This window comes from Penicillium hordei, assembly GCF_028827395.1.
Source record: "Penicillium hordei strain IBT 12815 chromosome Unknown utg000003l_segment0_segment0, whole genome shotgun sequence".
Classification (NCBI taxonomy): domain Eukaryota; kingdom Fungi; phylum Ascomycota; class Eurotiomycetes; order Eurotiales; family Aspergillaceae; genus Penicillium; species Penicillium hordei.
In genome coordinates this window covers 4,186,119-4,213,163 of record NW_026623144.1, presented here as the reverse complement: position 1 = coordinate 4,213,163, position 27,045 = coordinate 4,186,119, and the positions used below count along the sequence as shown (strand labels likewise).

General features: G+C 48.3%; 10 protein-coding genes across 10 annotated transcripts; 7 read left to right on the top strand and 3 right to left on the bottom strand.

Annotated features, from left to right (window-relative positions):
• Positions 1-817: 817 nt before the first annotated feature.
• On the top strand, positions 818-3,959 carry N7537_006811 (Peptide methionine sulfoxide reductase MrsB; the record flags this gene model as incomplete). The annotated part of the gene is made up of 5 exons (XM_056897868.1): positions 818-859; positions 961-2,552; positions 3,002-3,234; positions 3,306-3,629; positions 3,868-3,959. 5 exons carry the CDS (start codon positions 818-820, stop codon positions 3,957-3,959), a joined length of 2,283 nt encoding a protein of 760 aa, XP_056753653.1.
• Positions 3,960-4,036: 77 nt separating this feature from the next.
• On the top strand, positions 4,037-6,008 carry N7537_006810 (uncharacterized protein; the record flags this gene model as incomplete). The annotated part of the gene is made up of 5 exons (XM_056897867.1): positions 4,037-4,163; positions 4,262-4,430; positions 4,484-4,528; positions 4,590-4,692; positions 4,746-6,008. Exons 1-5 carry the CDS (start codon positions 4,055-4,057, stop codon positions 6,006-6,008), a joined length of 1,689 nt encoding a protein of 562 aa, XP_056753652.1. The 5' UTR covers positions 4,037-4,054.
• A 380-nt stretch (positions 6,009-6,388) lies between these two features.
• Positions 6,389-8,099, bottom strand: N7537_006809 (putative integral membrane protein; the record flags this gene model as incomplete). The annotated part of the gene is made up of 5 exons (XM_056897866.1): positions 6,389-6,454; positions 6,793-7,205; positions 7,274-7,341; positions 7,398-7,771; positions 7,839-8,099. 5 exons carry the CDS (start codon positions 8,097-8,099, stop codon positions 6,389-6,391), a joined length of 1,182 nt encoding a protein of 393 aa, XP_056753651.1.
• Positions 8,100-10,626: 2,527 nt separating this feature from the next.
• On the top strand, positions 10,627-12,957 carry N7537_006808 (putative C6 transcription factor; the record flags this gene model as incomplete). Its single annotated transcript, XM_056897865.1, has 3 exons — positions 10,627-11,112; positions 11,170-11,658; positions 11,731-12,957. The coding sequence occupies 3 exons, from the start codon at positions 10,627-10,629 to the stop codon at positions 12,955-12,957; spliced, it is 2,202 nt and encodes a 733-aa protein (XP_056753650.1).
• A 1,695-nt stretch (positions 12,958-14,652) lies between these two features.
• Positions 14,653-16,385, top strand: N7537_006807 (carotenoid oxygenase family protein; the record flags this gene model as incomplete). The annotated part of the gene is made up of 2 exons (XM_056897864.1): positions 14,653-14,736; positions 14,787-16,385. The coding sequence occupies 2 exons, from the start codon at positions 14,653-14,655 to the stop codon at positions 16,383-16,385; spliced, it is 1,683 nt and encodes a 560-aa protein (XP_056753649.1).
• Positions 16,386-16,760: 375 nt separating this feature from the next.
• Positions 16,761-17,183, top strand: N7537_006806 (ACT domain-containing protein; the record flags this gene model as incomplete). Its single annotated transcript, XM_056897863.1, has 1 exon — positions 16,761-17,183. One exon carries the CDS (start codon positions 16,761-16,763, stop codon positions 17,181-17,183), a length of 423 nt encoding a protein of 140 aa, XP_056753648.1.
• A 516-nt stretch (positions 17,184-17,699) lies between these two features.
• Positions 17,700-20,053, bottom strand: N7537_006805 (putative chromatin remodeling complex subunit (Rsc9); the record flags this gene model as incomplete). Its single annotated transcript, XM_056897862.1, has 3 exons — positions 17,700-19,555; positions 19,624-19,962; positions 20,020-20,053. The coding sequence occupies 3 exons, from the start codon at positions 20,051-20,053 to the stop codon at positions 17,700-17,702; spliced, it is 2,229 nt and encodes a 742-aa protein (XP_056753647.1).
• A 1,279-nt stretch (positions 20,054-21,332) lies between these two features.
• N7537_006804 (uncharacterized protein) lies at positions 21,333-22,965 on the top strand (the record flags this gene model as incomplete). Its single annotated transcript, XM_056897861.1, has 4 exons — positions 21,333-21,554; positions 21,622-21,756; positions 21,802-22,075; positions 22,136-22,965. The coding sequence occupies 4 exons, from the start codon at positions 21,333-21,335 to the stop codon at positions 22,963-22,965; spliced, it is 1,461 nt and encodes a 486-aa protein (XP_056753646.1).
• Positions 22,966-23,791: 826 nt separating this feature from the next.
• On the bottom strand, positions 23,792-24,652 carry N7537_006803 (uncharacterized protein; the record flags this gene model as incomplete). The annotated part of the gene is made up of 1 exon (XM_056897860.1): positions 23,792-24,652. The coding sequence occupies one exon, from the start codon at positions 24,650-24,652 to the stop codon at positions 23,792-23,794; it is 861 nt and encodes a 286-aa protein (XP_056753645.1).
• An 852-nt stretch (positions 24,653-25,504) lies between these two features.
• Positions 25,505-26,739, top strand: N7537_006802 (zinc-dependent alcohol dehydrogenase family protein; the record flags this gene model as incomplete). The annotated part of the gene is made up of 4 exons (XM_056897859.1): positions 25,505-25,927; positions 26,003-26,084; positions 26,142-26,499; positions 26,562-26,739. The coding sequence occupies 4 exons, from the start codon at positions 25,505-25,507 to the stop codon at positions 26,737-26,739; spliced, it is 1,041 nt and encodes a 346-aa protein (XP_056753644.1).
• Positions 26,740-27,045: the final 306 nt, after the last annotated feature.

The following is a 27,045-nucleotide window of genomic DNA, read 5'->3' as shown; positions in this document are numbered from 1 at the left end:
GCAAACTCCAATCAAGTTATCTCGACTGAATTAATAGGGTTACCAAAGAAATCAAATTCACATTAGATGTGGTGGCAATGGGACCTATATATAGTGTTTATATAGTTAGGCTAGCCGTTTATTTGGCTGTTGTTTACCCCGGGGGCCGTGGACATTATAGAGATAGTAATGAGCACTCGTTGGCAACTGTTTTGACGATTGAACTGTTGCAGACAAGTAACGTGGTGTTTGAAAACATGGTCTCGGTACTCGTAACACCAATTCTGTATTGTACCAGTTACAGGAATAAACAAGTTAGCGACACCAACCAAGGCACTCCGAGAAGCCAATAGAAGGTGTACTCTACATACAAACTACAACTCATACATAACCAGAAACCTTGAGATATACGTAGGGATATAGTGTAAGTGTATGTTCCGGTGACTTGTATGGACTATACCTATGTAATAGTCTGTAGATCATAAAAAAAGTAACCTCACTCGAATCCTAATATCCGGTCAGATTTAGGATGAGGCTTAGCCACACCATTTTAAAATCGTCTCCTGAACACGTGATCCACGTACACGTACCACTTCCTGCCTTTGTTACCCCACTCACGTGATAATTACACGTGACTAGCACATGGGTCTGTGATTGGTTCCCCCATCGTTACCCGCATCGATCTCTATCCGTATCTTATCGTGGAGCTATCAAGATCATCGCGAAAAAAAGCCACTTTTCACCTTCATCACTAGCGAACGTCCCTTACACTTGTCCAACCTTGCAGTCCTTCACAGGGAATGATACAAATACCTCCAATAACACTGCAGCTAAATTCATGATCACAGCCATGGGAGACTGTGGCGATGAGCTCTTCAAGGTATGTCATGTCCCACTGATTCTCACACAGAGTTTACGCATAGCTCGTTGCGGTACCACTCGCTTGTCATGCTTTTCTCTGATGTCTGTTTCTTTATGCAGGAGCTTGAAAGCACCTACTGTCCACCAATTGATCCTGCGTTGTTTGTTGCGATCGTATCAGACTTTGACCTGGCGATCCCCACTCAGGTCGAACAGTTACGCGAAACCCTGGACGTGTTGAATGCGTCTGCTGTTGAGCAAGAAAACTTGCCATTTGACCCCACAGGCACAACCAACCTCCGAAATTCCGATTTCTCAGGCTCTGCGGTTGGCGAATCGTCTAACGGTGCACCCTCAGAATTTACAAGCTGGCCATCGCTTGAACATCCTGAACACAGTGATGGCGACTCCAACGTCGCCAATCACGACGCCGAAAAGCTCAAAGGCTCGAGGCTTGCGTACACCTTTCTGGGTATGACAACTGCTGATAAGGCACAGAACTTGATTAGCATGTTCCCGACTATTACTCGCCTGGAAGCTGAGCGCATCCTCGAGGATTGTCATGACAATCTTAGTCGCTCAATGGATGTCTTACTCAATCTTGCTTTCATTGAAGAGACACAAATCGCGAGAGAAATCCCTCAACACACACCCAAGGAGGTTGCTCAAGACAGTCAGTCCTCCATTCCCAAGTCAATTGATGGCTTCCAGGCGAAGGACAACCAGAATGGCGGCGGCAAGAAATCCCGAAAAAATAAAAAGCAGAAACAACGTCGAGTCGACCTGGCCTCCCAGGCCATGGACAGTACCGCTACCAATAAATGGGAGTCAGGAAAGAAGGATATCGAATTTCTTTCCGCGCGGGCCTGCGCTTTGCAGAGGGAGAAAATCGCGTCAACTTATCATGAAAATTCCATGTCACTTTGTGCAACAATCAGAGTCTTGGCACAGGCTCGTGCGCCCAAGGACATCCATGAGATTGAAGACGACCCCGTACTCGTCACGCAAGTGGGGGAACTCAGTCACAAGTACCCTGGTATCAATCCCATCACTCTAACTGGCTTGATTCGGGTTGCAAACAATGAGATCCCAGCCGCGGATGAACTCGCTGACACCCTGGCCCGTCGCCCTAATCTCACTTCCGTTTCAAATATCATCAGTTTCGTGTCGTCCCCGGTCACCCTCGACGACGAAGAGGAGAATGTGCCCCCGGCTCTGCAGACAGAGAGTGCTTCGGATTTCATGGATTTCAGCGAAGCCGCTGCTGCTGCCAACTCTCACTTCGCAGCCCGATCAGCTGCCCTCGCCCAAGCATCCCAGTCCGCCCGCCGCGCCCGCTCAAACCCCCTCTATGGCGGCGCCTCTGCCTACTACCGGGACGTTGGTAATGAGCAACGCCAGCTTGCCATGCGCCATTTGGCGACAGCGTCTGACCGACTGGTGGCCCGCCAGTCGTCCCAATATGATCTGGATTTGCATGGCGTGACGGTCGCCAATGCCGTCAGAATCGCTCGCGAAAGGGTCCAGGCGTGGTGGGACGGACTGGGAGATCAGAAGTATGTTCGTGGCGGGGGACAGAGCTGCCATGGCGGGTTCAATATTGTGTGCGGTGTTGGTCACCACTCCCAAGACCGCAGGTCACATATTGGACCCGCCGTGTGGAATATGCTGCTGAAGGAGGGGTGGCGTGTGGAGCTCAATCGGGGCTCCATGTTGGTGACCGGCGTAACCCGCCGTTGAACTATCTTCTTTCTTTACTCTTCTTTACTTTTTATCATTTTTGTTCATATGTCACATTTTGCTGTTGAGATACCCCTGCACTGCTGGAGTTTGGGGTTGTTTTGAATTAACGAGCATTTTTCAAACAAAAAAAAACAATTGAGTTTGGAACACCGTAGCCCATGGAATATGTAGAGATTTATTCATGTTATAGATCTCTACCTATGTAGATATCAGTCTAGGCCTTAAAGAGTCCCCGAATCGGCCCTAGGGGTCTCCCCGCATGATGACGTAAACCTGAATCCAGGTGCCCATCTGGGATTAGCCTCACCCCACTTTCATCTGCTTCAGCTGCCAGTCACTCTTATTGTTTTCTCATTTTCCTATCAATCTCTGTCTCTATGCGATCCCAATTATCTCGAAATATTATTTCGCCCCTCAGACACCAAACTAGTCCTATCCGACCTAGCCCGACCTTTTGCTCCTCCCGATTTTTGTCCTCAACGCGCAAGCCTCCCCACTCGAAGACAAGCACCAAGGCTCTTAGAGCTGCGCCGACCATTCCTTTTTTTGGTGCCTTCTTCAGCTCTAACCGCAACCCTGAACAAAAAACCGACGTCATGTCGCCCCCCAACCAGAGAAGCGAAGATGAGTGGAGAGCTGTTTTGAACCCAGGTTTGTATACCATGGAGGCTTTTCACCTCCTAGACGATATGATTGATATTTGCTTACAATAATTGTTGCAGAACAATTCCGCATTCTTCGTGAAAAGGGTACTGAGCGCGCTGGTACCGGTGAATACGATTCCCACTACCCATCCACAGGAGTCTACAATTGCGCCGGTTGCGATGCGCCGCTTTACACTGCTGACCACAAGTTCAAATCTGGCTGTGGCTGGCCAGCATACTTTGATTCCATCCCTGGTGCTGTCACTAGACACGTTGATAACACATTTGGTATGAAGCGCACAGAGATCGTATGTACCAACTGTGGGGGTCATCTCGGCCATGTGTTTGAGGGTGAGGGGTATCAAACCCCCACGGATGAGCGTCATTGCGTGAATAGTGTCAGTCTGCGCTTTACAGAAGATGCTAGCGCTGCTAAGGATCCTAAGGCGAAAGCTTAAGGAAATTTCATGACATTCAATCATCATTTGTTTTGCGGGGACTAAGGCTGCAGAAAGGCCGACATGCATAATACGGGGAGAGGCGTCGTTGAAGTGGACCAACCATACTTATAGATCTTAACTTCGAAGAAATTCTGCGGCGAAAACCAAAGGAAATATACAATGTAAAAATCCTTTCAAAGACCTACTGCTATTGGGCAATGACCCCATGTTACTTTACATCAAACTGCGTGACTGGCATTTTCCCCCATCCGTATACACACCGCAGCCTTAGGCCGCAACCGTTTGCCGACCGCCACCTAAGAATAATTAGGTCGTTCTCATTGTCTCCCTATCCCTTTAACCATCGATATTTGAGTCGCTGCTATTATGTCTCGACGTCCGACTCCAGGGCAAGCTGCCCAAAACTCGCAGACTATCAAGACTCTGCTGAAACTTGAGCACAACAAGATATGTGCCGACTGTAAACGGAACAAGCGTGAGTGATCCCCGATCCCCTCCTGGAGATGCGCCCACGCTGGCTTCATCTCCTGGGCTATTTCTTGGCGCTCATATACTGAATTGTCTTCTGAACAGACCCGCGATGGGCTTCCTGGAACCTAGGTGTCTTTGTCTGCATTCGGTGCTCTGGCATTCACCGGGGTATGGGTACGCATATTAGCCGAGTCAAGTCCGTGGATCTCGATGCGTGGACCGATGAACAACTTCAAAGTGTTGTGAGATGGGGCAATGGAAGAGCCAACAAGTTTGTCGCAACCAATTGACCGGCCACGTTGGGCATGGGCTAATAGGATGCAGATACTGGGAAGCGAAACTGGCACCCGGCCACGTTCCCTCCGATGCGTAAGTGCATTCGAATGGCACTCATTGGGTGTTGGTAGTTTCTGACAATACTCGCGAACAGAAAAATCGAGAACTTCATCCGGACAAAGTACGAGAGCAAGCGATGGGTAATGGACGGTGAGATGCCGGACCCCTCGACCCTGGATGACGGCGATGACGATGTGGTGAGTGATCAGATAATAGACCAGCCAGTTAGCAGCACTCACTGACTTGTTAGCCTCTTGCGGTTGTGCAGGAGAAAGCAAAGATTGAACGTTCTGCTTCGCAAAGACTCGCCACTGCCAGTCAGCCCCCGGTACACCGTCAACAAGCCTCGATTGATCTGTTCGGCGACGATATCTCTCCTCCGAATCGCCCTAGCACAACCGACCCTACTCCACGTGCGCCACCTAGACAAGCACAGCCTGCACCAGTCAAGGCTCACAAGCCCAATGATTCATTGTTGGGTCTCGACTTCTTCGGTAGCACCCAGCCTTCTACTGCTAGTCGCCCGTCTAGCACAGCATCCACACCAGCAGCACCGGCCGGAATGTCTCGGCCGGACCTCAAACAGTCAATCTTGTCATTGTACTCAAAGCCGCAGCCGGCACCACCCGTGCAGCACCAGCGGGGCAACTCCTTCGGCGACATGGCCTCGCCTCCTGCCCCCTCCGCTTCGTCTCATATGGGCGGTCTGACGGATGCCTTCAGTGGACTGAGCTTCCCGACTACTACTTCTCCACCCGCCAAACCGGCTGAGAAGCCATCGGCGTTCTCTAATCTCTCATCTTTTGGTGGCGCCAAGTCGACCCCTGCTGCCCCGAAGGTCACATCGCCCTCGGGCTCTGCGAGCGGTAACTTCTTTGATAGTTTTACCTCCCCGACCTTATCAGCCCCAAAGTCCCAGTCCCGAACAGCTTCCGTCTCCTCTACCGGGCAAGATTTCGGATTCGGTGGATTTACTTCCCCGACTGCTAAGCCTAACCCTCCACCATCATCCCTGTCAAATGACTTGTTCGGGTTTTCTTCGCCTCCTGCAAATACCTCCACGGTCTCGCCCCCAAAGCCTACTGCAACCTCCCCTCAACAAGAAATGAAATCTGCGTTTAATATTTCTGCTCCCCCGATCCAGCCAGCTGCTCCTAAAGCGCCAGCCCCCAGCGCTGCAAACGCAGCAGCAGCCAACATGATGTCTGGAAGCCTTGATCCATGGGGCGGGAACGCATGGAGCACACCTGATCCTGCCCCATCACCTAGTTCTGCCGCACTCTCGCCTGCATCCATGATGAAGGTCCCGGATACCTTGACCCCGAACGATGTGGGTCACGGCTGGGGCGCGCCCAGTGCTGCTTCTAAGCCCGCGCCCACTGTAGCAGCGGATGAGGACTTTGGCGGCTGGGCCAGCGCTGCCCCGGTCTCCAACCCCACCTCCACCAGCACCAATAACAAGTCTGGTGGATTTGGCGGATCTGACGACCTCTTCTCCAACGTTTGGGAGTAGAGTATATCTTCTTTGCAACAGGTCCAGATTCCACGCCTATCTTGAGTTTCCAGGATTTGCATGATAACATCTGCGTATCTGCAAGCAGAATTTCATATTATACGTTGCACATACCGGTGTTCATCGTTTTCGAGATCCTTGCCGAGAATTTTTTTTTGTCCTTTCTGCATCTTCCTTTGTCACGACCCCTTAGTCTCTGAAATGTGGGCGGCTTCCAAATGTACGATGGGCGGGTCTCATGCATACTGAATGATCGGCTCGCTTTGTTCGCTTCGGCATATGTACACTTGTCTTTACAATGCATTCATAATACCCTAGAGCTCGTGTTTGAAGACTTTGTAGGTAGCCTTGAGATTAGAAAAGACCCTAGTTTAATAAAGTTATTGCTGTAATCCTAGCCATGTCCTTTCTAGGAGACACATTGGTACAAATTTGCTTTTGAGGTACTTAATACAATTAGTTAGACCATGTTAATCCGCGGCTCTAATGGATCAGTATCAAGCTTTGTATCTCGATAGTTAAGGCAAGCAGTCCTCAAATACTCAATAGCAAAGGCATTATAACTATTCCAGAGACATAGTCTAGTCTATTGCAATTGGGGTATATCATCGCATAAAATCACAGAAAGAACGTAATCAAAAGACCGCCACATAAGGGCCATAGGTATATAAGACAAAAGAGAAGACCACCATCTGAAAAAGAATGAAAAAAAGAGATATATATATAAAGAATGAACCCATTAAACAACCCTAATCATTATAGATCAAAAGCTATGCTTCTTCACCAATTCATTCGTACTTCCCGTATCATCATTAAGAGCAATCTTCGAATGCGAGGTCCTCTCCTGCGTAACATTTGTCGTGACCTTGATGCCCGCAAAGACCTCCTTCGCAGGCTCCTTGGTGTAGCTATTGAGGGATCCAGACGGCGACAGATCTTGCAGATCGTGGTCGTAGCCGGAGCTGTGATCACGTCCGCCGACGACAGAGGCAAGAACTTGCGTGTTGCCGTTGCCTGTGTGTGGATTGCGCCCGATTCGCGAGGGTCGTGTGGTCTTGCTGCGGTAGCCGTTGCTTCGGGTGGAGAAAATGTGTGGCAAGAGCCTGGAGAGGAAAGCGCGTGTGCCTGGGAGACAAGCGCAAATGATTGCTACGTTGCACTCGACGGCGGACCAGGTTGCCGCGCCGACGTTGTCGTCTAGGGTGATTTATTAGATTTGGCTCGTATGTAAGGGAAGGTGGTTGTTGGGTATTGTTGATACTTACAGGTTGGGTCGTCTGAATTGGCGATGACAAGGAGAGATTTGAGGCGGAGTACACTTGTGATCAAGACGCTGGGAGGATGATCAGTATTGTAGATGATTGGCGTTATATGAAGAGCTGGACTTACAATCCACCTAGCGCGAAAACAGCCATGAGAGCGAACTTTTGCTTCCTGGGCAGTTGGAGCGATTTCAAAACTGGCATTGGGTATATGAGAATGACGATATCGGTAATGATGTGGATAGCCGAGTTCGAGAACCACAAGGCTTTCTTATTTAAGCAGAAGCCGGGGACGGTTGGATCCCAGAATTTGGCGAGAGGAACACAGTTAGCCCAGGCGCTAATAATGGTCCAGGTTCCGTAGAAACCTAGAACACCGATCATGATCCAACACGCTAGACGCATGCGTGGCGTGGAGAACACTCGTTTGTATTGAAGAAGGATTGACATCTTTGTGCTGATGAGGCTCGTTTGATATATAGGGACCGAAGCCCAAAAGTACTGTATGAGAATCATGTCAGTGGAAATGCACTGCGTTGGAGAGATGTTCGGGTAAAGTGAAGCGTACGATCATCTGAGCCTTAAAGATTGACGCCGGGACGGCGGTATAGTGCTCGCCCATGCCGTGGTAGACTTCGCCTACCAGCAGACCGAAGAATATCCATGAGAAGGCTAGAGAGACTAGGATGACATAGTCGTCGGCTCCCATCTGCTTTACGAGGAGTGCTCGTGTAAATATACGGACGGCAGTAATGAATGTCGCTATAGTCGTAAACACAATGCTGATAGCGAGGGCTCGGTGGCCGCGGGATGTTGATAGAGTAGTCATTGTGTCATAGGGGCGTATATAAAAGAGCGAAGGCCAAGTTTTGTGCACAGTGTGATTGTGAACAGGAGAGTATTCAATGCGCTGAAAGAGAGATCGCAAAGTTCCTCTGTTGACTTATAGTAGATATAAAAGCGACTCTGTCAATGCTCGAGACGAAGTCTCTCGTGATTACGGAGGAATGGCCCGCTTCTCAATACAAATGTACAAAAGAGGGATGAGAGACTGAAGTATTGCGTGCAAAACAAAATAAGCAGAAAGATGAGAGGAACACGAGATCTTCTCCACCCGGCTTGAAAGGATCAAAGATCACCATTCAGCCACCGAGCGAGAAATGGGGCAATAATACCCGTAGACTATTTAATTTCGATGAGATATTCGTCCCAACAGTGGTTAGCGGGCCCCATTCTTATGTGGCGAAATCGTACAACCGTATATTACTAGAAGAGATAGTCGCCAGGTCCATTGTACATCGGACTCGATACTCCGTACATTCATTGTATATTGTATATTATTGTCAAATATATGCCCTTATATATGCCCTAATATATGCCCATATCCGTGGATGTAGGAATGCAATCACCCTAAAGAGCACATGGTCCCCGCATGACATAAACTTTGTTCTCATAAAAAAACACTCTGATTCGTTGATCTGGCTGCCTGGTCCATGGTACTCTCATGGTCAGGTATCACGGCCTATACACACAATAGGAAGCTCTCCCTTGTTGAGGATTGCATGAGCACTGTAGGTGGATGCGTATACCCCCCCCCACAACGTGGGAATAATTACTTTTTTTGACCCTTGGAAAGGGTCCATTGGTCCAGCCACATGGTCAAATCGACCCGAGATTCACCAGAATCTTCACATTATGTATCCACTTTTCACTTTCCCGTTCGCCTACTATTTGTTCAAGCTTTGATCCATGGTTTAGATGCCGCTGTCGTGTCTGTCTCCGAAATATGAAATCAATAGTGTCAAATAACCCCTATTTAGCTCCTATAAAGACTCAGGTTTATTCGCTTCGAGGGGAGGTGGGGGTCCGTAATCAACCCTATTGTTCCTACGATCTGCACTCACCTCTGCAGCCCAATTTTCTATCTGCACAATCCTAGAGCCCGACAAACTCCAATTTCGGGGAGTTCGGGGATGTCTCTTGATTATCGAAACATTTCAATATTTACTGTCTCAATCACAACCATAATCTCAGTAAAGGCTTTATCTAGTGAAATCGAAGAACCTAAAGGTTGAATGCTGATCTTAACCATATGTCCCCAACCATTTCGAGAAAATGCCCAGTGCACGGTATCGGAGAATTTGGATCAAAACGATACTGGTTTCCGATAATATAACTATACCTAACTAGGTAACGTGTAATAGAGTTATGCAAACCATCCAGGTAGTGTAATCTAGTTATGCAAACCATCCCTAATTATCATCGAAAAGTGGTCTGCACGTTTTATCGACTTGTATCGTACCTCGCAGAGTGATGATAAGCTTGGCCTGTCTACTCCTTACTGTCCTTCCAATTCCTGGCGGAATTTTTTCACTTTCATAGCTACCTATCATCCTTCTAGATGTCATTTGAATATATTTTTCCTTATTCCCATGTCCCTCGACATATCAACTAGAAATTTTTCTAACGAAGTAGCTAGAATACTAACAATAGGGGCAAACGTCTAAAAAGGACATCTGAAGAAGACATTAGACCGTTAACTTCAATAAAACCTTGGATCATCCCTAATTTCGTTAACTTTTTCTATTATGGTGTCCTATATACTATGCGGGATATATTCTTGCCTTAACCTTCGGCCGCAACGCACAGATCTTCATCCCCTGACGCCATGCTCACTGGGCCCATTGTTATCTTCACGAAGACGCACTGTCCAAGCTGTCCAAGCTGTAGGCACGCCAATCACTCTTCTTTTTGAGTGAAGATCTTCGGGTTATGGGTCCTCGACTGTGTTGTTCACCTCCTTGATCTCGGTCGGGCACTCTTATTGCTTCCCGTCTGTACTCTCGATCTACGAACTGAATGATTTATAAGTGACATTCTATTATGTTTTGTGAGTTTTCATACCTGATTATTTGGTCAGGCCGGAGTAAACTACTCATGGAAAAAATGTGTGAACTCCATTGCGGTTTTTCCTTGCAAGTAGATTATAGGATTATCGCTATTTATGTCATGTCATGTCATGTTTAGTGTTTTTTGTGTACGGAAAAAAAAAGCTCTATTACCTGAAACCAGTGTGTAAACAGACTAGTTCTTAGCTCCTTTGTTATTTATTTTTTTTTTTATATTTTTTTTTAACGCATTTGACTTGCGCAGATCATCCGCCGAAATGGTATGTACGGATTAGACCTCTGATTGGGCAGAACATTGAATGTGGATAGCTTTGCGGGGCCGGTGTTCAGAACCTCCCATGCAAAAAAAAGCCATGGATCTTCAACAAGGGTGTACATCGTACAAACGATACAATCCGTCTCAAGTCACGTTTGCTTTATATCCAGACCAATTGGGTCCCCACCAGAATGGCCGATCCCGTGGGCCAAGCCGAGACAACCCACTCAAGGTCCTCCGCACCACGGGTCCGCCTCACCTGCGAAGCCTGTCGCCAGCGCAAAGTGAAATGCGACAAGTCAAGTCCTTGTACAAGCTGCCAGCGACTTGGCCTCGTGTGTGTTCCCGTGGAACGTGCGCGTCTCCCGCGCGGTCGCACGCGAAAACCTGAGCGGGTTGTAGGCTCGGACAAAGAACTATCTGAGCGGGTAGCGAGACTCGAGAAACTTCTGAAAAAAGTCGCCAATGAGCGCGGAGATGGATTACAGGCTGCCCCGACTGTCCCTATGCCTGTATATCCATACATACAGCAGCGGTCGGCAGCAGAGACCAGCAACGCCGGTCCTAATATTCGGCAGGGTCAGAATGACAACTTGCCCGCTACTGGTCAGCCACATCTTCCTCGCCCTTCAACTGCGTATGTTGGGGGTCCATTTTGGGAAGATATCATGCAGCAGGTGAGCTTGTTGAATTCATGATTCGTGGATACGATTTAACTTATGTTACAACCCTAGACCCAAGAATTACGCAGTGTCCTGGAAGGTCGTCTAGAAAATGAAGACCACGCTGTCAAAGACTCAGCATCTGGTTTTGGCACCTCGCTTGTGAGCTCAGAAAGCCCTGAAAGCTCGTCAAACTCACCCCAGGCCAACGGCCGATTAAACCTCAAACCGCAAATCCGGCACAGGTTATGTGACATTTTCTTCCACAACGTTGATCCTCTCTTCAAAATTTTACATCGACCGTCGCTACAAGCATTTATTAAAGATGAGAAGCCTTATCTTGACTATGAGCAGGATCACCAAGCGCCAGCCACCCTTGCTTCGGCTATCTATCTTTGCGCTGTGTGTACTCTTGAGGAAGTGGAATGCCAGTCAACTTTCAACACGAGCAAAAAGGCAATAGTCGCAGAATTCCAGAGAGAAACCGAATTAGCGCTCGCAAAGGCGGACTTTGTCACGACAAACGATCTCACTGTTCTCCAGGCTTATATCATCTCTCTGGTGAGTACGACTACGAGCTTCTCGTCTTTCGCGCTTCTTCATGTTGCCAGAATGTAAGCTAAGCGTTTCTAGCTTGCCGCGAGATCTCAAGACCAAAGCCGAAGAGTGTGGACCATGCTGAGCATGGCACTTCGAGTAGGCCAGGCATTATCTCTCCACATCCCCCAGCCGCCATTCACGGTACGCCCCTTTGAGCACGAGATGCGCAAACGAGCATGGCTAGGAATCGGCCTTCTCGATGTAGCAGCCTCTCTAGACAGGGCATCCGAGCCGATGATGCAATCCGCATGGCTGGATTACAACCAACCGTCGAATATCAACGACGAGGACTTATGGTTCGACATGCCAGGTCCAATCCCAGAACACATAAATGGCACGTTTACCGACATGACCCACACCTTGGTTATCGCAGCGTCAGTGTCTGTGACCCGAACCCTTGCATTTTCAGATCTCACCGAGCCAGCCGTGACTATCTTGAGTTTGCGACAGCAAGCCGTCCACGATTTCCAACAAAAGACATCAAATCTTCTAAGCGGCTGCAGGCCCGATCTGTCGGACTTCCAGTGGTATGCGCGAAAGACAGCGGGTGTGATGGGAAGCTGGCTGCAACTAGCCTCCCTCCGGCCGCTGCAACGAAGCTATAACTTCATCCCCCCGAAAATCCAGGAGAACGCCCTCCTTAAAATCGCAGCTGATAACCTGCTGTGGTCACAAGAGGCATACGACTATCCAGGCGCCAGGTCTTGGCGGTGGTACGTCTCGATGTGGGTTCCGTGGCACGCATTGGCCGTAGCCCTTGCCGAACTCTGCGTCTGCAAAAATCCCGCGGTGATGTCAAAATACTGGACCGTCGTTGACAACGTCTACCAGCGCTCGCGGCTCGTAATCGCAGATTCTCAGCAGGGAATGCTCTGGAAACCTCTGGAGAGGCTCATGTCGCAGGCGAAAACACGAAGAAATGAGCTTCTGGGTGCTGATGTTGATGCTTCTCACCAACCGGTGTGTCAATACTCTTTCGACGGCATTGCGTCTGGGCCTTTCTCGAAACAACCTGAAAATCAACCGGATCTTACGGACTTTTCGCTTGATTTGGAACAGGCCGTTGATGTACCGCAAGACTCGCAGGTCGCAGAAGTGCCGACCTCTTTTACGCCGGTGCCCTGGCCTAATGTGTGGGATGCGATGGATTTGAGTGACCCGACCTTGCAAAGTGGCTCCGATGACACGGCTTGGTTGAGTTATGAGAACTTTATCGAAAATGTTTACGATAGCGTTGATTCTATTTTCTTGCCACGGTGAAGAACATAGCTCGGGGTGCCAGTGAGGAACCTGGATTGTATAGATGTCTAGGCAACTACCATATCCAGCAGTGATGTACATAAATAAATATCCACTCGCGCCACGATCTGTGACTAGACACTTTAAATGAGTTTAATGTAATTAATAAAAATCTCCACTGCGGGCGAGTCTCCCAATACATCAGCCCATATGCTTCTATACGTTATCTCTCTCCCGCCCTTCACACTAAATAGCGCACAAAAGCTGAGAGAGCATAGAGTGATCCAATCCTTTAAATTCCGATGGCGCCGACCTCTGAATGGGAAGAACGCTTTCGGAGGAAACTGAGCTGACCTGTTCACCAATGACCTGTGTGTCGCATTCAGAATATGTGATACCGTCAAGAACACACTGCCACCCAGTATCTATACCATTTGGCTCGCAATCAAGCAGTGTATAGATGCCTGATCCCGTAACCTGGTTAGACTCAGTTGATTGTCGGCCCTTCTAGTTAACCAAAAGGAAATTTCTGGCGTCGGGCATTAATCTTTCCATGAGGTGGATAAAGTGTTGCAGCGCCAAGTTCCCAACTTGACTGAGAAACGCGGTGAGCATCATCATTCGCACCTGAACTTCCGGCGTCTGGGGTCTCTAATAAAGCCTGCGATGTGGATGGCAAGGGAAGCTCGTCGTTGAGAAGACGTTGGTAAGTGCACAGTCTTTCTCTTTGTGTGCATTCCGCACAGGGCATTTCTCCATTACAGGCTTTCCTGAGGCCTGCGCAACTATCACAAGCACGTTTTTGTTTCCCACCGCGCTCCGGCTCGGGGATTGCATGGCCGCTGCCTACACGGGCCTTGCACGATTTCCAATGTCTCCGTAACACATCTCTGGGTACTTTCGTCAGCACACATGACGGGGTGACATATCTTTCTTCGGAAGTGATGGAAGATGACACACCCTCGGCTGAATGTAGAGTCGCAAAATGAACAGAGGTGGCTGTTTATTGTGTGATCTGTTGGAAGTCATTACTGTAGCCTATCCCTCCGAATATGATCGGGAACATACGAGTAAGGGCATGGCGTTTCATATGATCTAATCGCTGAAAATTGGAGGGGCATTCTTTACATTTCCATATCTTTGGCCCTGTTTTGGTCTCCGGTTCCCGTACTTGTTGCTTCATGGGGGGTTGGCGTCGGTTTAATAGAGGGCTCCGAAAAGGTGATCGATAGCCTTGGATGGTGCGGATCTCACAGGTATGATTTGCGTTTGGAAGACGGGCTATGTATAGCCTTCGTGTGGGTGTATCCCGCCAAGACACTCCGGATGAAACCAAAAGTGAATACGCAATCCGAGATTCAAAGTCAGTTGTAGACTTGGCGCGGCTCAAAGTGACGATGATGAGCGAGACTCGGTAATTCAACGTTAGCGATTGGCGAGGGAAAAGGAGAGGTCGGTTGTGGAATTCAGCCCGTCGCGATTCCCCCGCCAATGACGAACACAGGAATTAGGCCTACAATATAGAAAAGGGGGGAGGGTCAAAACAGTCAAATGTTTAAAAAAAATATAAAAAGGGTCAATTGTCGAGATCGTGAACTTATCTCTTAAGTAAATCGGATTCTTAAGACGAAAGGCCAGTGAGAGACGACCAACATCTTGGGTATTAGCCTAAGGCAACCATATCAACCTGAACAGATCTATCAGAAACTTGAAAATATGCCTTCTATTGATCTAGACGAATCAGCCATGGAGAATGGTATGAATGAAGATCATTATAATAACTGGCCCAACGACAAAGGTGTAAGTCAAGTAATGGGCACCTCGAACTATATATACTAATCCCTGCCTAGTTCGATCCTGAATACGAGCAACGTAGGCCCGTCGAGCTCTCTGTGACAGGACATATTCCTGCCTACGCTGCTGGAGTTTTGTACCGTACAGGTCCAGGAAAGAGCCAAGTTGAAGCTGAAAATGGAGAAACACTACGGCTCTCCCACTGGTTCGATGGATTCGGTCAAACCCATCGTTTCCAGATCTGTGCTCCCGATGATCCCAATACTTCACCTCGGATTTTCTACAACTCTCGCTTCTCAACCGACGACCTGATCGAAGAAGCAAGAAAGACAGGATCACTCGACATGGTTGGTTTCGGACAGAAACGCGACCCTTGCAAGAGTGTCTTGGGCAAAGTTCAGACTGAATATGTCCCGCAACCCACTCCATCGAGTAGCAACATATCCGTCACCCTTTCGATCAACGTCCCAGGCCTCGATCCCAAGCCCGAACAGTCGACCTCACGCTGGAGTGATTCTACAGGAGTCCGAACTCTCTACGCGAAGACCGACTACAACGCCTTCAAGAAGCTTGACCCGGAAACCCTGGAGCCCATCGGCCTAGCCACGCAAACCAATCTGCACCCTGAACTTTCGGGCCAACTCTCTGCATCTCATGCTCGATCTGATCCTATCACGGGAGACATGTTCAATTATAATCTCACCCTCGGACCAACCTGTACATACCGCGTCTTCAGGGTCTCGGCTTCAACGGGGGAGACCACAATCCTAGCAACCTTCCCCGCAACACCAGCTTATATTCACTCCCTCCTCATCACTGAGGACCATGTCGTGCTATGTGTGTGGAACGCGCACGTAAACCCACAGCTGCTTGGCTCCTCGTTCATAGATTCAATCTTGCCAACAGACCTAAGTCAGCCAGCAGGGTGGTATGTCATTGACCGTAAGCACGGGAAGGGATTGATCGCCAGATACGAAAGCCCTGCATTCTTCTGCTTCCACACGGTCAATGCTTGGCTCGAACCCTCGAAGGAGAATCCTGCAGAGATGGATATTGTTACAGATGTTGTGAGAGCCGATAGCTCGGAATTTGTGCAATCCCTCTATTACGAGAACTTGATCTCTTCGTTGGATACAGCCAAGGCATTCCAGCAGAAGAGAGATAATTCTTTCCGTACATCCTTTACCCGGTTCCGTCTGCCTGCAGTGCCTTCCACTGCATGCACCGATCCCAAGAAAGCAACAGTCGAATGGTCCGTTTGCAAATCGCTGTCGCCTGAGCTGCCGACTTTGAATTCGAAAATAGTCACTCAGAAACACCGATATGTCTACGCTGTGACCTTCCGTGGAGAGGCAACTCTGACAGATGGTATCATGAAGCTTGATTGTGATACTCAGCAAGTTCAGCTCTGGGCATGTCACGGCCAATCGCCTGGTGAGCCCATTTTCGTCGCTAATCCCGAGGGCACTAGTGAAGATGATGGCGTACTTCTTAGCGTTGTTCTTGACGGGATGCATGGTAAGAGTTATTTGCTCTGCCTCGATGCTCGTAACTTGTCAGAGCTTGGCCGAGCAAATGTCGATGGAGCGATTGGGTTTGGATTCCATGGACAGCATGTTCCGACTCTAGGTGGAATGCCTACGGGTGACTACTAAGCGTCAAGGTCCTTTTCATATATTAATTACTGTCATCCCCCAGATTGATAATTGTTAGATTCCATAGTCTAGTCTTACATTCTTAGCTTTCTCGACTCTTGAATCAGCTTACGTTACACCACGGATTTTGACGTAGACATAGCAACTATTATTATTACACAAATTGATATCGATTTCCAATTATATCGAATCATAAAAGACTTCATTCCCCATCTGGAACATCTGCTAACTTTATACATAGATCCCGGACTGCGCTCTCATTAGTCATATATCTTGGGAGCCAAACCATGCCCTAAGATGACATCAACTCCATACCCATCTTCCTTTTCGCATATATTATTCTTGGACACAACTTATCCCAATTCACCCTCAAAAATGGCACCTCTAGGCGAAAACAACATACAAATCCTCCTAGCAACAATGCAACCAAGCCTAGACCCAACAACCTACGTCTTCCTCACAACCAAATCACCCCTCCACTCATTACCCCTCTCGACACTCCAACCACAACTAATCGTTCAAGAGGAAGAGGGCACAACGATCGTGACAACAGAAGCACTTGCCGCATCGCATGGCTTTAATGAGTCAACTTTTCCCTGCAAGAAGATCTCTCTTACTATTCACTCCAGCCTGGAAGCGGTCGGCTTGATCGCTACCATTACTAACCGGCTGAAGGACCACGGTATTAGTACCAATGTCGTCAGTGGGTATTTCCATGATCATATCTATGTATCCATTGTGAGGGCGGAGGAAGCGATGCGGGTTTTGGGGGAAATAGCTGCCGAGGCGCGTGGATGATGGGGATTGTTGTTGTGGATGTTAAATGCTGCATCTTGTCTATTCTTCGATTGCGAATGTGAAGGGTGTCTAGATTTTTCCTGAATAGGTCTACACACAGTGAAGCAAGAAAAAGCAAGCAAAACAAACAGAAGGCGTGAATTAAAACCCCGAGTCTCAGTATACTAACTAATGAATCTCGAATTTCTATCTTAAGCGACGCCGGAAAAGATCAGACATCAAACCCACCCCATACCCATACCTAGGTAGTAATGCAACTCCACTCTTCGGGGGCCTTTTTGCGAACTTGGGCTTAGATCAAAGCGGCAAGCCATTAAAAACAAAGCAGAAAACAAGAAAACACCGCCAATGTGGTCCTGGCTCTTAGATATTGTACATTTAGACAAGACGGAGGACCCGGGAACCAGAAGGACAGTGGGAACATGAATAATCAGGGTATTAATCGTACAGAGATATTGATTCATGAGAAAAGAAAAAAGAGGCAGTTGCGACACCGGAAAACATGTAATAGGAAATTTAATAGTCTACCTCTTTCTCGATCACCATGATTAACTCGGTAAGCTCCTTGCGCAGCGCACGATTCCGGTCCCAGACTTCGACGATCTTGGGACGTTGGCTGGTGAAGCAGGCTTTCTTCCAGGGAAGACCGCCGTATTTGGACGTCGTCCGGTTCGGCAGGCCTCGGGCGATGTTGCGCAGCACCAAGGCAGCTTTGTAGGCTACCCCGAATGGTTCACCCTTTTCATTGACCGGAGTGTCCATATAGTACCATTTGCGGACGATGCGCTCTTGGAGAACCACACGCTTAGCGGTCGTGGGCTGTGCGTCTGCGGGGCGATCTTCGGGCAGATGCGACGAAACATGACCGGCGACCATGGATGTGTTGGGGCTGGGCCCAGATGCTCGGAACCGTGAACAGTGGTCCCATTGACAGGTGTGGATGGGAGTCTCTGCGGGATCAAGCTTATACTGACCGGGGGTATCTGTGGGTTCCAGGCTCATGTGGTCGCCGAAAACGTGATTCCGGAGATCTGTCGGAGATGTGAATGCACGCTGACACATCTTTGAGGGCTTTGAGTTGTCCGCCCATCTGCAGTAGGAATAAGGGAAGCCCTCAAATGTGTGTGCAGTTTCTAAAGGTCGGATGCCCTTGATAATGAATTTTGTGGCAGTGCCGGGGCCGTTGATGACCTGTGCTTGAGCGTTTGTGAACGTGTTGCTGACATTCTTGATAAATTCTGCAGCGGGAAGAACGCCCCCTCCAGTGACACGGGGATCTGCGAATCGGCTTTGGTAGGCTTGCCACAAAGCGATTTGTGTGATCTCGCATTCGGAATCCTCGATGAAGCAGCAACGCAGCCACTGGGAGCTTCGTTCCGGCTCGGACAGTTCCATGAGCTTTTCCAAAAGCTCTGGGGATACACGAGGTATGTCAGTGGGTGGAGGTGCGACTTTTTCTTCCTGGAGAACGGTTTCCTTTTTGGCTGGTCGTGCTTCATAGGTCAGAAGTGCGACCATGCGAGGAACAAAGACGATTGGGAAATTGAGGACATCCATCAATGTCTCGATATTGTCATGACTGAGTGTGTATTGATACCAGAAGTCCAGTGCACCACTCAGAATATCCTTGTCAAGGTCAAGAAGTGTGTGATAGTACATCTGCTGAAGAGTCGGTCTGGTCAAGGTTTCCATGGCTCGGTTGGCATCCGCATCGTCCAGCTCAGTGCCGAAGTGTGTCAAGGCCCAGAGGGACCGCACGACGTGGGCGCGGTCTGGGGAGTCAAGGCAATTCACCAAAGAAATCCACAACGGATCTTCATGGTCAGTTCGCAAGAACTTGGTGACCTCCTCAGCGATATCTAGTGCGTCATTTTTGATTTCATTCAGCCGAGGTTGATTGGGAGCGTTGATCAAGATAACCAAAAAGTCCCGTAATAGACCATTTGCATAACGTGACACATAGAATGCGTTCTCCTTCAGGAGCACCATGTTTCGCAACACTAAGGTGGCCTCTTTGATGTTTCTCAACCGATGATTGAAGTCGTACGTCTCGAGGCTGTCGTCTGGGAGATTTACTGGGATTTTGCTAATTTTGTCCAGAATATCCCGGGTGCCGTGTAACGAATTGAGTACATTGACACGGTCAATCGGTTTCCGAGGATCATACTGGAATTCCCACTTCACCCCCGTGCAGAGTTGTGTGATGTCAAGTGCTTTCTGCATCAAAGTTTCCGCAAGCAAGGGAAATCCTTCAAACTTGAATTTATCCCATCGTTGATTTGAAATTTGTACCAGGTGGTACAGCGCAAAGTCGACTTCGTCTGGAATACCTGACTGCAGACCGTAGTGGGCACGTTTGTAGATGTGATCCGCTAGAGAAAATAAAACCGTCAGTATTTCTAGTTAATTTATGAATTCATAGAATGCAGGGGAGACCGACTCCTTGGAACCTCGAGGTATCTCAGTGGGAAATAAGGGTCGTGATAATCCAATTGCCGGGGCATTTTCGAAGGGTCACGAAGATGGGAAAAGATGACCGGTCGGTTCCCTGGGGTCGGGACTTCCCTTGTCGACATGGGAACCTGTCGATTGTCTTTTCCTTCCCAGCTATCGACCACGAACTGCGCGCTTTGGGGATTGGCGGCCGGGTTGACGTTCACATGATGGGGACTGGTTGATGGTTGCGGTGATGTGAGCCCATGATGGATGTGTGATCGACGGGCAGGGGTTGTATCGGGGATGAAGGGTTGGTTGATTTTTGGAGCATGGCGTAAGCCCTCTGTGGGTGGTGTTAGTTTAGGTGCCACACCTGTCATCTGAGAGATGGTAATCTTACGTCGCAGCGAGGTGCGAGGGGTAGAGCCAGACATGGTGCTGCCGAAGGAACGCGACAGCGTTGCGCCGTTCACGTTTTCAGACGCACGGGGTGGTTCAGTCCTTGCAACGGAAGAGACCGACAAACTTGACCTCGGGAATTCGAGGGGCAATTGAGAACAAGACCTTCTGGTCTCAAAACCGAAGACTTTGAGTATGTGGCTCGAGGGACGCTGCCCTTGATACGTCTTCGTTTGCAAACGAGTCGAGCAGGAGAAATTGCAGGGGTGTCAAACTTGCGACTTGGTGTGGCTTTTGAGGGGTCGGAGTCCGAAGGCGATGCAACGTTGATTCTGACCGAAAGAGGTGATAGCGACGGCCAGTGGCTATGAGACGGCTTGAGCCGCAGGTTTCGCGCGTTCGAATGTTGGAGCACTGGATGCGACGGTGAAAAGAGCAAAGTGCTCAGCAGCAACGGCAGTTCCAAGGCAGTAGTAAATTTGCGCGTAGGCGATCAAAATCGGCGATAGGTTTCAAAGGTAAAATAATTGTCAATGCCTTGCGGCCCTGGAGGGCTAGAGCTGGGCTTGCGATCAACGGCACTGATCAGCCAAAAGTCCGCGCTTCTCCAGAGCGCGTTATCGGATTATTTGTTGTTCCTATTGATGACTAAAGAAGATCGATCATTGTGGTATGGATGCCTCAGGCTTCTACATTCTTTAAGCGCAAGAACACCATCATACTGGATGATTTATTGATCCTCCATATAAATTGTAAAGAGAGCCGATGCAGAAAAATAGGGAGTTGAACCCATTGATTGGACCATATGTTTACGACACAGCATTGACCGACATATTCTTCAATTTTACAGAGACAATAGTGACAATAGAGACAATAGAGACGATTATCAGTCTCCGGGCCCTGAGGCCCTGAGTATAGAATTTACTCATTTTCAAATTTCTAACGACGCAACAATAATGATCTCAATTTTGATGGATTGGCAGGTCAACAACATAGAGTGCTCCTAGGGGAACAAGTGATGTCTTTTCGAGTCTCAACATGACTACTAAGAGCTTGAAATCTTTTGAAACAAAATTACAAGCCTCAGGCATATTTCAAAATTGCTATATAGGGATTTCTTTGCACTCTGATTCAGGATGCTGATGGGGTGGGCAATGCTAATCAACACTGGGAGTGCTGGATCGAGAGTTCTCACACTCTCCCTCACCCTCTTCCTCACCACGACCATTATTCTACCTAGGTAGACACCACGCTCTTGCGTCGATGAAAATCTTCCGGGCTAGTACTCTTTGTTGATTGCTCTCCCTCTGCAAGATGCAGCATCTGCAGCCACCCATCCCTCCGAGTCCCCAGGTCCTTCGTTTACCCATTGCCAAGTTCTCCCATACAACCACTGCCATCGATCACATCGGTCCACTGACCTGGAATCATGTCCCTGGAAACGGAGACCTGGCTTGCATATTTGAAAAGTTGCTTGATTCCGGCTCTATGCCATCCATGATGATTCAGAAGGTTGTTCGAGGTGATGGCATCCTGGTACAGCCCCACTCACGCATAAAACTTCACAGCCAGTAATGCTGAACATAAGAGTCATCCAATCTAGGAGCAGCTTGATCTCGTATTCTTTAGTCGCATGGCAAGAATGCAGGCCCAGCTGATTCCACCCCCAAAGTCACACTTTGCTGTCGTTGTAAAGTCCCCTTGTCTTGCAGTCAAGTATCCTCATGGTGAAACACATGTGTGTATATTTTATATGACTTCGGGCAGTGATTTCTAACATAAGTACCTTCTGAACCCGCAGATTCGTCGGTTTCAAATCAAGTTCACTACAGAGCGTGACTACTTCCTGGCCTTGACTCTTCTGGGTGAAATCAACTGTCCATTGACAGAAGGCAAGATACCAGTTCCAGCAATACAACGATTCCCTTCAGTATCATCATGGACATCAGGACAGCTGTCTTCCATTGCCCCCAGGTCTACAAACACGGCGTCAACTTCGAGTGGGGGCAATGGAGTCTACTTTTACCCCACGGGAGGGTTAGGATCTGGAGGGACAAGTATGTACTGATTTCTCTGACAACACCTCAACCAGCTATCTCACATTCTTGATTTGGTAGCACCCATTCGAGCATCATCTCCCGCGAGCACTATTTCACACCCTACGTCAAGATTGGGCCCTGTACCAGCTTTCAACCCCCAATGCCAAAGCATGGGACCGGTAGGTTTGTCTCAACCACCGCATGCATCTACTTTCCCACATACGTCAAACAAAGAACCAGATCCACCAAGCTCTCAGCTTTCCACCATATCTGCAATTCATGATGTCGATCAGTTAAACCAGATGCTCCCTCCCAAGAGAGACCTACCTTTCTCAAAGCCAAGCACAAGGAAACCACAAGCTGCAAGCTTGACTCGAACAGCACAGAAGCATCCCCAATCAGCTCTGTCGGCAAGTTCTCAAAACACTGAGCCAACCGATGATCCACAGCCTGATCCACAGCCTGATCCACAACCCCGCGTGGTGGAGCCTAATACTTACTCTGCTTTGCCCGACTCCGATTCACATCTCTTATCCCAAACAAGTGCTTTCCCCGAGGCTAGTCAGCCATTATTACTTTATGAAGACCCTACTGTTTCGCAAGAGATAGCTCCAATCTGCAAATCCGCCGAACAGACACCCCAAGTACCCTGCGTTCAGAACACATCGCATACACAGGATAGTCTAACTAACTCGAACTCTAACGACAACCCGGCTAGCAAGCCAAACAATAAAGCCCCAGGCCAGATAGAAGACCATCTTGCGCAGTATTTGTCTTCACCAACGGCTGAGCGAATTGCCTTTCTTGAGAACTGGATGTGCGAGTTGATCGACGATGACAGCTTCATGACTCTATGCGAGGACGTGGATGGAACATGGAGGCGGTTTGCATTCGGACAAAGGCAGTGAGAGATAAGGGACTGCTATTTTCTTATTCGCTGGAATACTATATCTTATTTACTGAGGTCTACATGGTAATTTTCGGCTCATATTCAGTCTTCCTCGTTCAGCTGTATCGTATGAGCGATCTGGCTTCAGACAAATTTACCAAAGAGCAAATGCAAATCCACGGTCCACTTGAATGTCCAATGAACATAGCATGACAGTCATAGATACTAGGACACGAAGTATAGGCCCACTTGTTCACTTGGCTACTAAAGCATCTCGTGCATCGATTCAAGGCTATCGAGGCCCATTGTGAGGAGATAATGGGCCAGATACTGCCTGTGGGTGATACAGTGGTGCAGTAGTGCAGCTATCAACTACGCTACAGACACAAAGTATTTCCGAAGTCCATTGCTATTTGGGGATGGATCATCGGTGATATCTCCAAATTCGAGACTAGTACCGACGTTGAGAATCTCCCGTGCAGCTTTTTTTCAAGGTTACAAGATCTCACCCAACGTTATAAACTAAAATTTACCTATCATTACCTACTTAGGTACATATGTAGTTATACCCGTAGACCTGAGTCCACATGTGCAAGTCATTATCTAGACTACTGCATTGCAGGCTAACCACCGTATATCCGCAGATGTTACGCAAGAACTATTGACTCAATACGAAGGCTGCAGGACGCCCAATATGTAAATATATCTTTTGAAGATCGAGGTCAATTCTTCAAGCAGATTGAGTGAAATGGGTGGTATTGAGGGTAAAAGAATGCCCTACTACAGTATGGTGGCAAGCGCGAGCACACGAAGGCTGCGCCGCAAGTACCCAACACATGGGAAGATCAAGCGACAAACTGGAAAGGTGAGGCATCGTCGATGTCTTCAACGCGCTCTACCTCTGCATAACTGCCTTTAAGAACATTGACTTTATAGTAGAAAATGCCATCACTCAAGGCAAACATGCTGGGCAGACCCTTCGGAACCAAAACAAAACCCTCGTGTGGCTCGGAACTATATCCAATGGTGTAATGGAGCATGCAACGGGAACATCGATCAAACCGGGTATGTTGCTTACAGCCTTCGTTCAGATACGCAGCAACGTCAGGTTCCATCATAACGACCAGATATTTACCGTCATAGGAGCGGATCTGTGTCTTCCCATCATGTTTGGAAAGCTGAAAACACATCCCATCACTGTATGAGTTGCCACCGAAATATAGCTTGCCTTTGAATTCCCCAGCATCGCCTGTCCAGATACTGTCGCCGTTGATAGGATATAAGGAAAACCATTTATCGGGGTGGTAGAGATCAACTCCGTCAGCGGAGATAGGATTGCTCGTGTCAATGACAGGGTTTAGAATTGACGGGGGAACGGGAGGTCCGGCATCGCCGTAGTCTCCCACTGGGTCGATTTGGACTTTGACGGCATCATTAACGTGGTCCACCCACTGCCCATCTTGAGTTAGGTACTGCGACCCATTGCGGATGTAAAATACGTCTCCATCATAGTCGGAATGGTCGGCGAGAGCGCCGACGTATGTGTGATTATGAATTATCGTCTCCCCATCATCGGAAAGGTAAAACAAAGCACCACGGGCATGGTAATCTCTGCATATCTCGAAGTTGCTGTCATGATGGTGAATAGCAAGATATTGGCCAGTGACGATAAATCTGAATGGCCTGTCAAGCCCTTCATCCTCCATGTTGGATACTTCGATGATAGCAAGGAACTGTCCAGGATCGGCTTAGCTTAACTCGTTGAGGTAGTGAATATATGGGGAAGCCAAAGCAAAAAGAATAGTGGCGTGGCCATAAATATGGTGTCCAAAGAGGGAGACCCTACCCGTACTATCGAGGCTTTCCTCTCAGCCTGGCCCTAGATGGCCCCTGGTAACGTGGCAGGCAGTCTGTAGTGAAACGCCGAGATGCAAGAGAGGATTGTTGAGTGATTCCCAAGGCTACAGTCGCCATGTTTGTTGAGTTTGCATCGATCTAGGAAGTCAAAAGGCAATTCCGACTTCGGGGGCCAGACCTTTTGAAGGGAGATGCTATACATAAAGCACCAAACGTCACGGTCTACATTGTAAATGGCAAGCCATCTCGCGCAGCCTAAAATTTGATGTATATGTTGTCAGCCAGAATTTGTCCTCTCCCTGTCCTATTCACGGCATCCCACTTGTTTTCCACGGCCTCCCACTGGCCTCCCACCGGTATCCCACCCTTCCCAATGAGCCTCACATGGCCTCCCTCCAGCCAGGCCTGGAAACAGCGAGGTGAGAGACACAGCATTTTTTTCCTTGTTGTGAAAATTGTAGAAGAAAAAGGGTGATAATCCAGTATGTCGTTTTTTTTAGGGGAGAACGAACCCGTTCCGCATGATTACATAGTAGTCCTGAGCAATTTCAAGACACCCTATTTATCAGCTGCTTGACGTCATTCCAAGGTTATTAATCATATAAATGTTAGTTAATATCATATAAAAAGGTCGAGGGACATTTTCAAATCTTTCAAAGTTATCACTGATTCCCTGATTCAGGTTTACCATGACGACCACAATGTCCCTCCCGCAGACCTACAAAGCCTTCAGGCGCAGCTCTGGTGACCTACCCAAATCACTTGAATTGGTGGAAGAAAACATACCTTCATCCCTCAATCCCCAAGAAGTAATGGTTCGCATCCATGCCGTGTCCCTTAATTATAGAGATGTGGCAATGATGAATGGGAAATATCCCGTCCCGGTGATTGATAAAGGTATTCCAGCGTCCGATTGCGCCGCAGAGGTCGTTGCAGTTGGATGTGAAGTGAAGTCTTTCAAGATTGGGGACCACGTTACCCCTATTTTCGATTTGAACAACTTCACTGGTACTGAAGATACCACCAGCGTTCTGGGTGGAGATATTGATGGAGTGTTACGCGAATTTGCTGTTTTCGACCAGGAAGTCCTGGTACATTTGCCCGAGCATCTGTCCTGGGAAGAGGTATGCATAATTAAAACTCGTATAACCTATGCCAATGACATACGTATCTATATGCTGATTTTTTTTCTTTAACAGGCTGCGTGTATCACATGTGCGGGAACCACTGCGTGGACTGCATTGGATATGCCTCGATCAAATGGCGCCGCGTTACTCCAAGGTCAATTTCCCTGTCTCATTAACCTTGCTTCAGGCTAATATAGATTGTACTCAAAAGGGACCGGAGGAGTCAGCATGTTTGGTCTCCTTATTTGCTTGGGAGCCGGGATCCGGCCTATCATCACGTCTTCCTCGGACCAGAAGCTAGAGCTTGTCCTGAGTGTAGGCGAGCCAGGAGCTATCGACACTATCAACTACCGAGATCACCCTCAGTGGGATGAGGAGGTGCGTCGTCTCACCAATGGACGAGGCGTAGACGTTGTCGTGGAGAATGTGGGAGTAACTACAGTGGCTCAGAGTCTTTCTTCTCTAGCACGCAGAGGGACCGTTTCCTTAGTTGGCTTCTTAGGAGGATTTGACGTGGCTCGCTTTCCTGATACGATCGGCCCGACACTGTCGAAGAGTGCTACTATCAGGTACGTATCCTATCTTCTTTCATCTCGATAGCCGTAAGGGTTAATGTTTTGACTTTGTGCAGGGGAATTGCTGTTGGTTCCAAGATCGATCAAGAGAACTTGTGTAACTTCCTCGCGGAGAAGGAGATTGGACTGAAGCCCATTCTGGACAGTACGGTTTTCTCTTTCAAGGACTCCCAAGCTGCGTTTGACCACCTCTATGCTGGCAAGCATATGGGTAAGGTTGTGATAAAGATCTGAAAGGATTTTCTGTTCGTCCAGATCGGACAGTCTCAAGAATTTTACTCTGTCAAAAAGTAACAAAGAGATAAGCCCTGAATCGGAAAAGGAAAGCCATCTTCGCGCGGCCTGAAGTTCGATGTAGATGTCATACATAAAATATGTTCCATTCGAGGCTAAATCCCCTCTTCCTAATCGAGACACAACTACAGCATAAGATATTAGAGACAAACTTGAGCCATCGAGAAGCCAAGCCAACGCAAATATTGCAAAACAAAAAACAATTTCTGATGGGACTATTTTGTTGAGACAAAAACCAGAGAATAG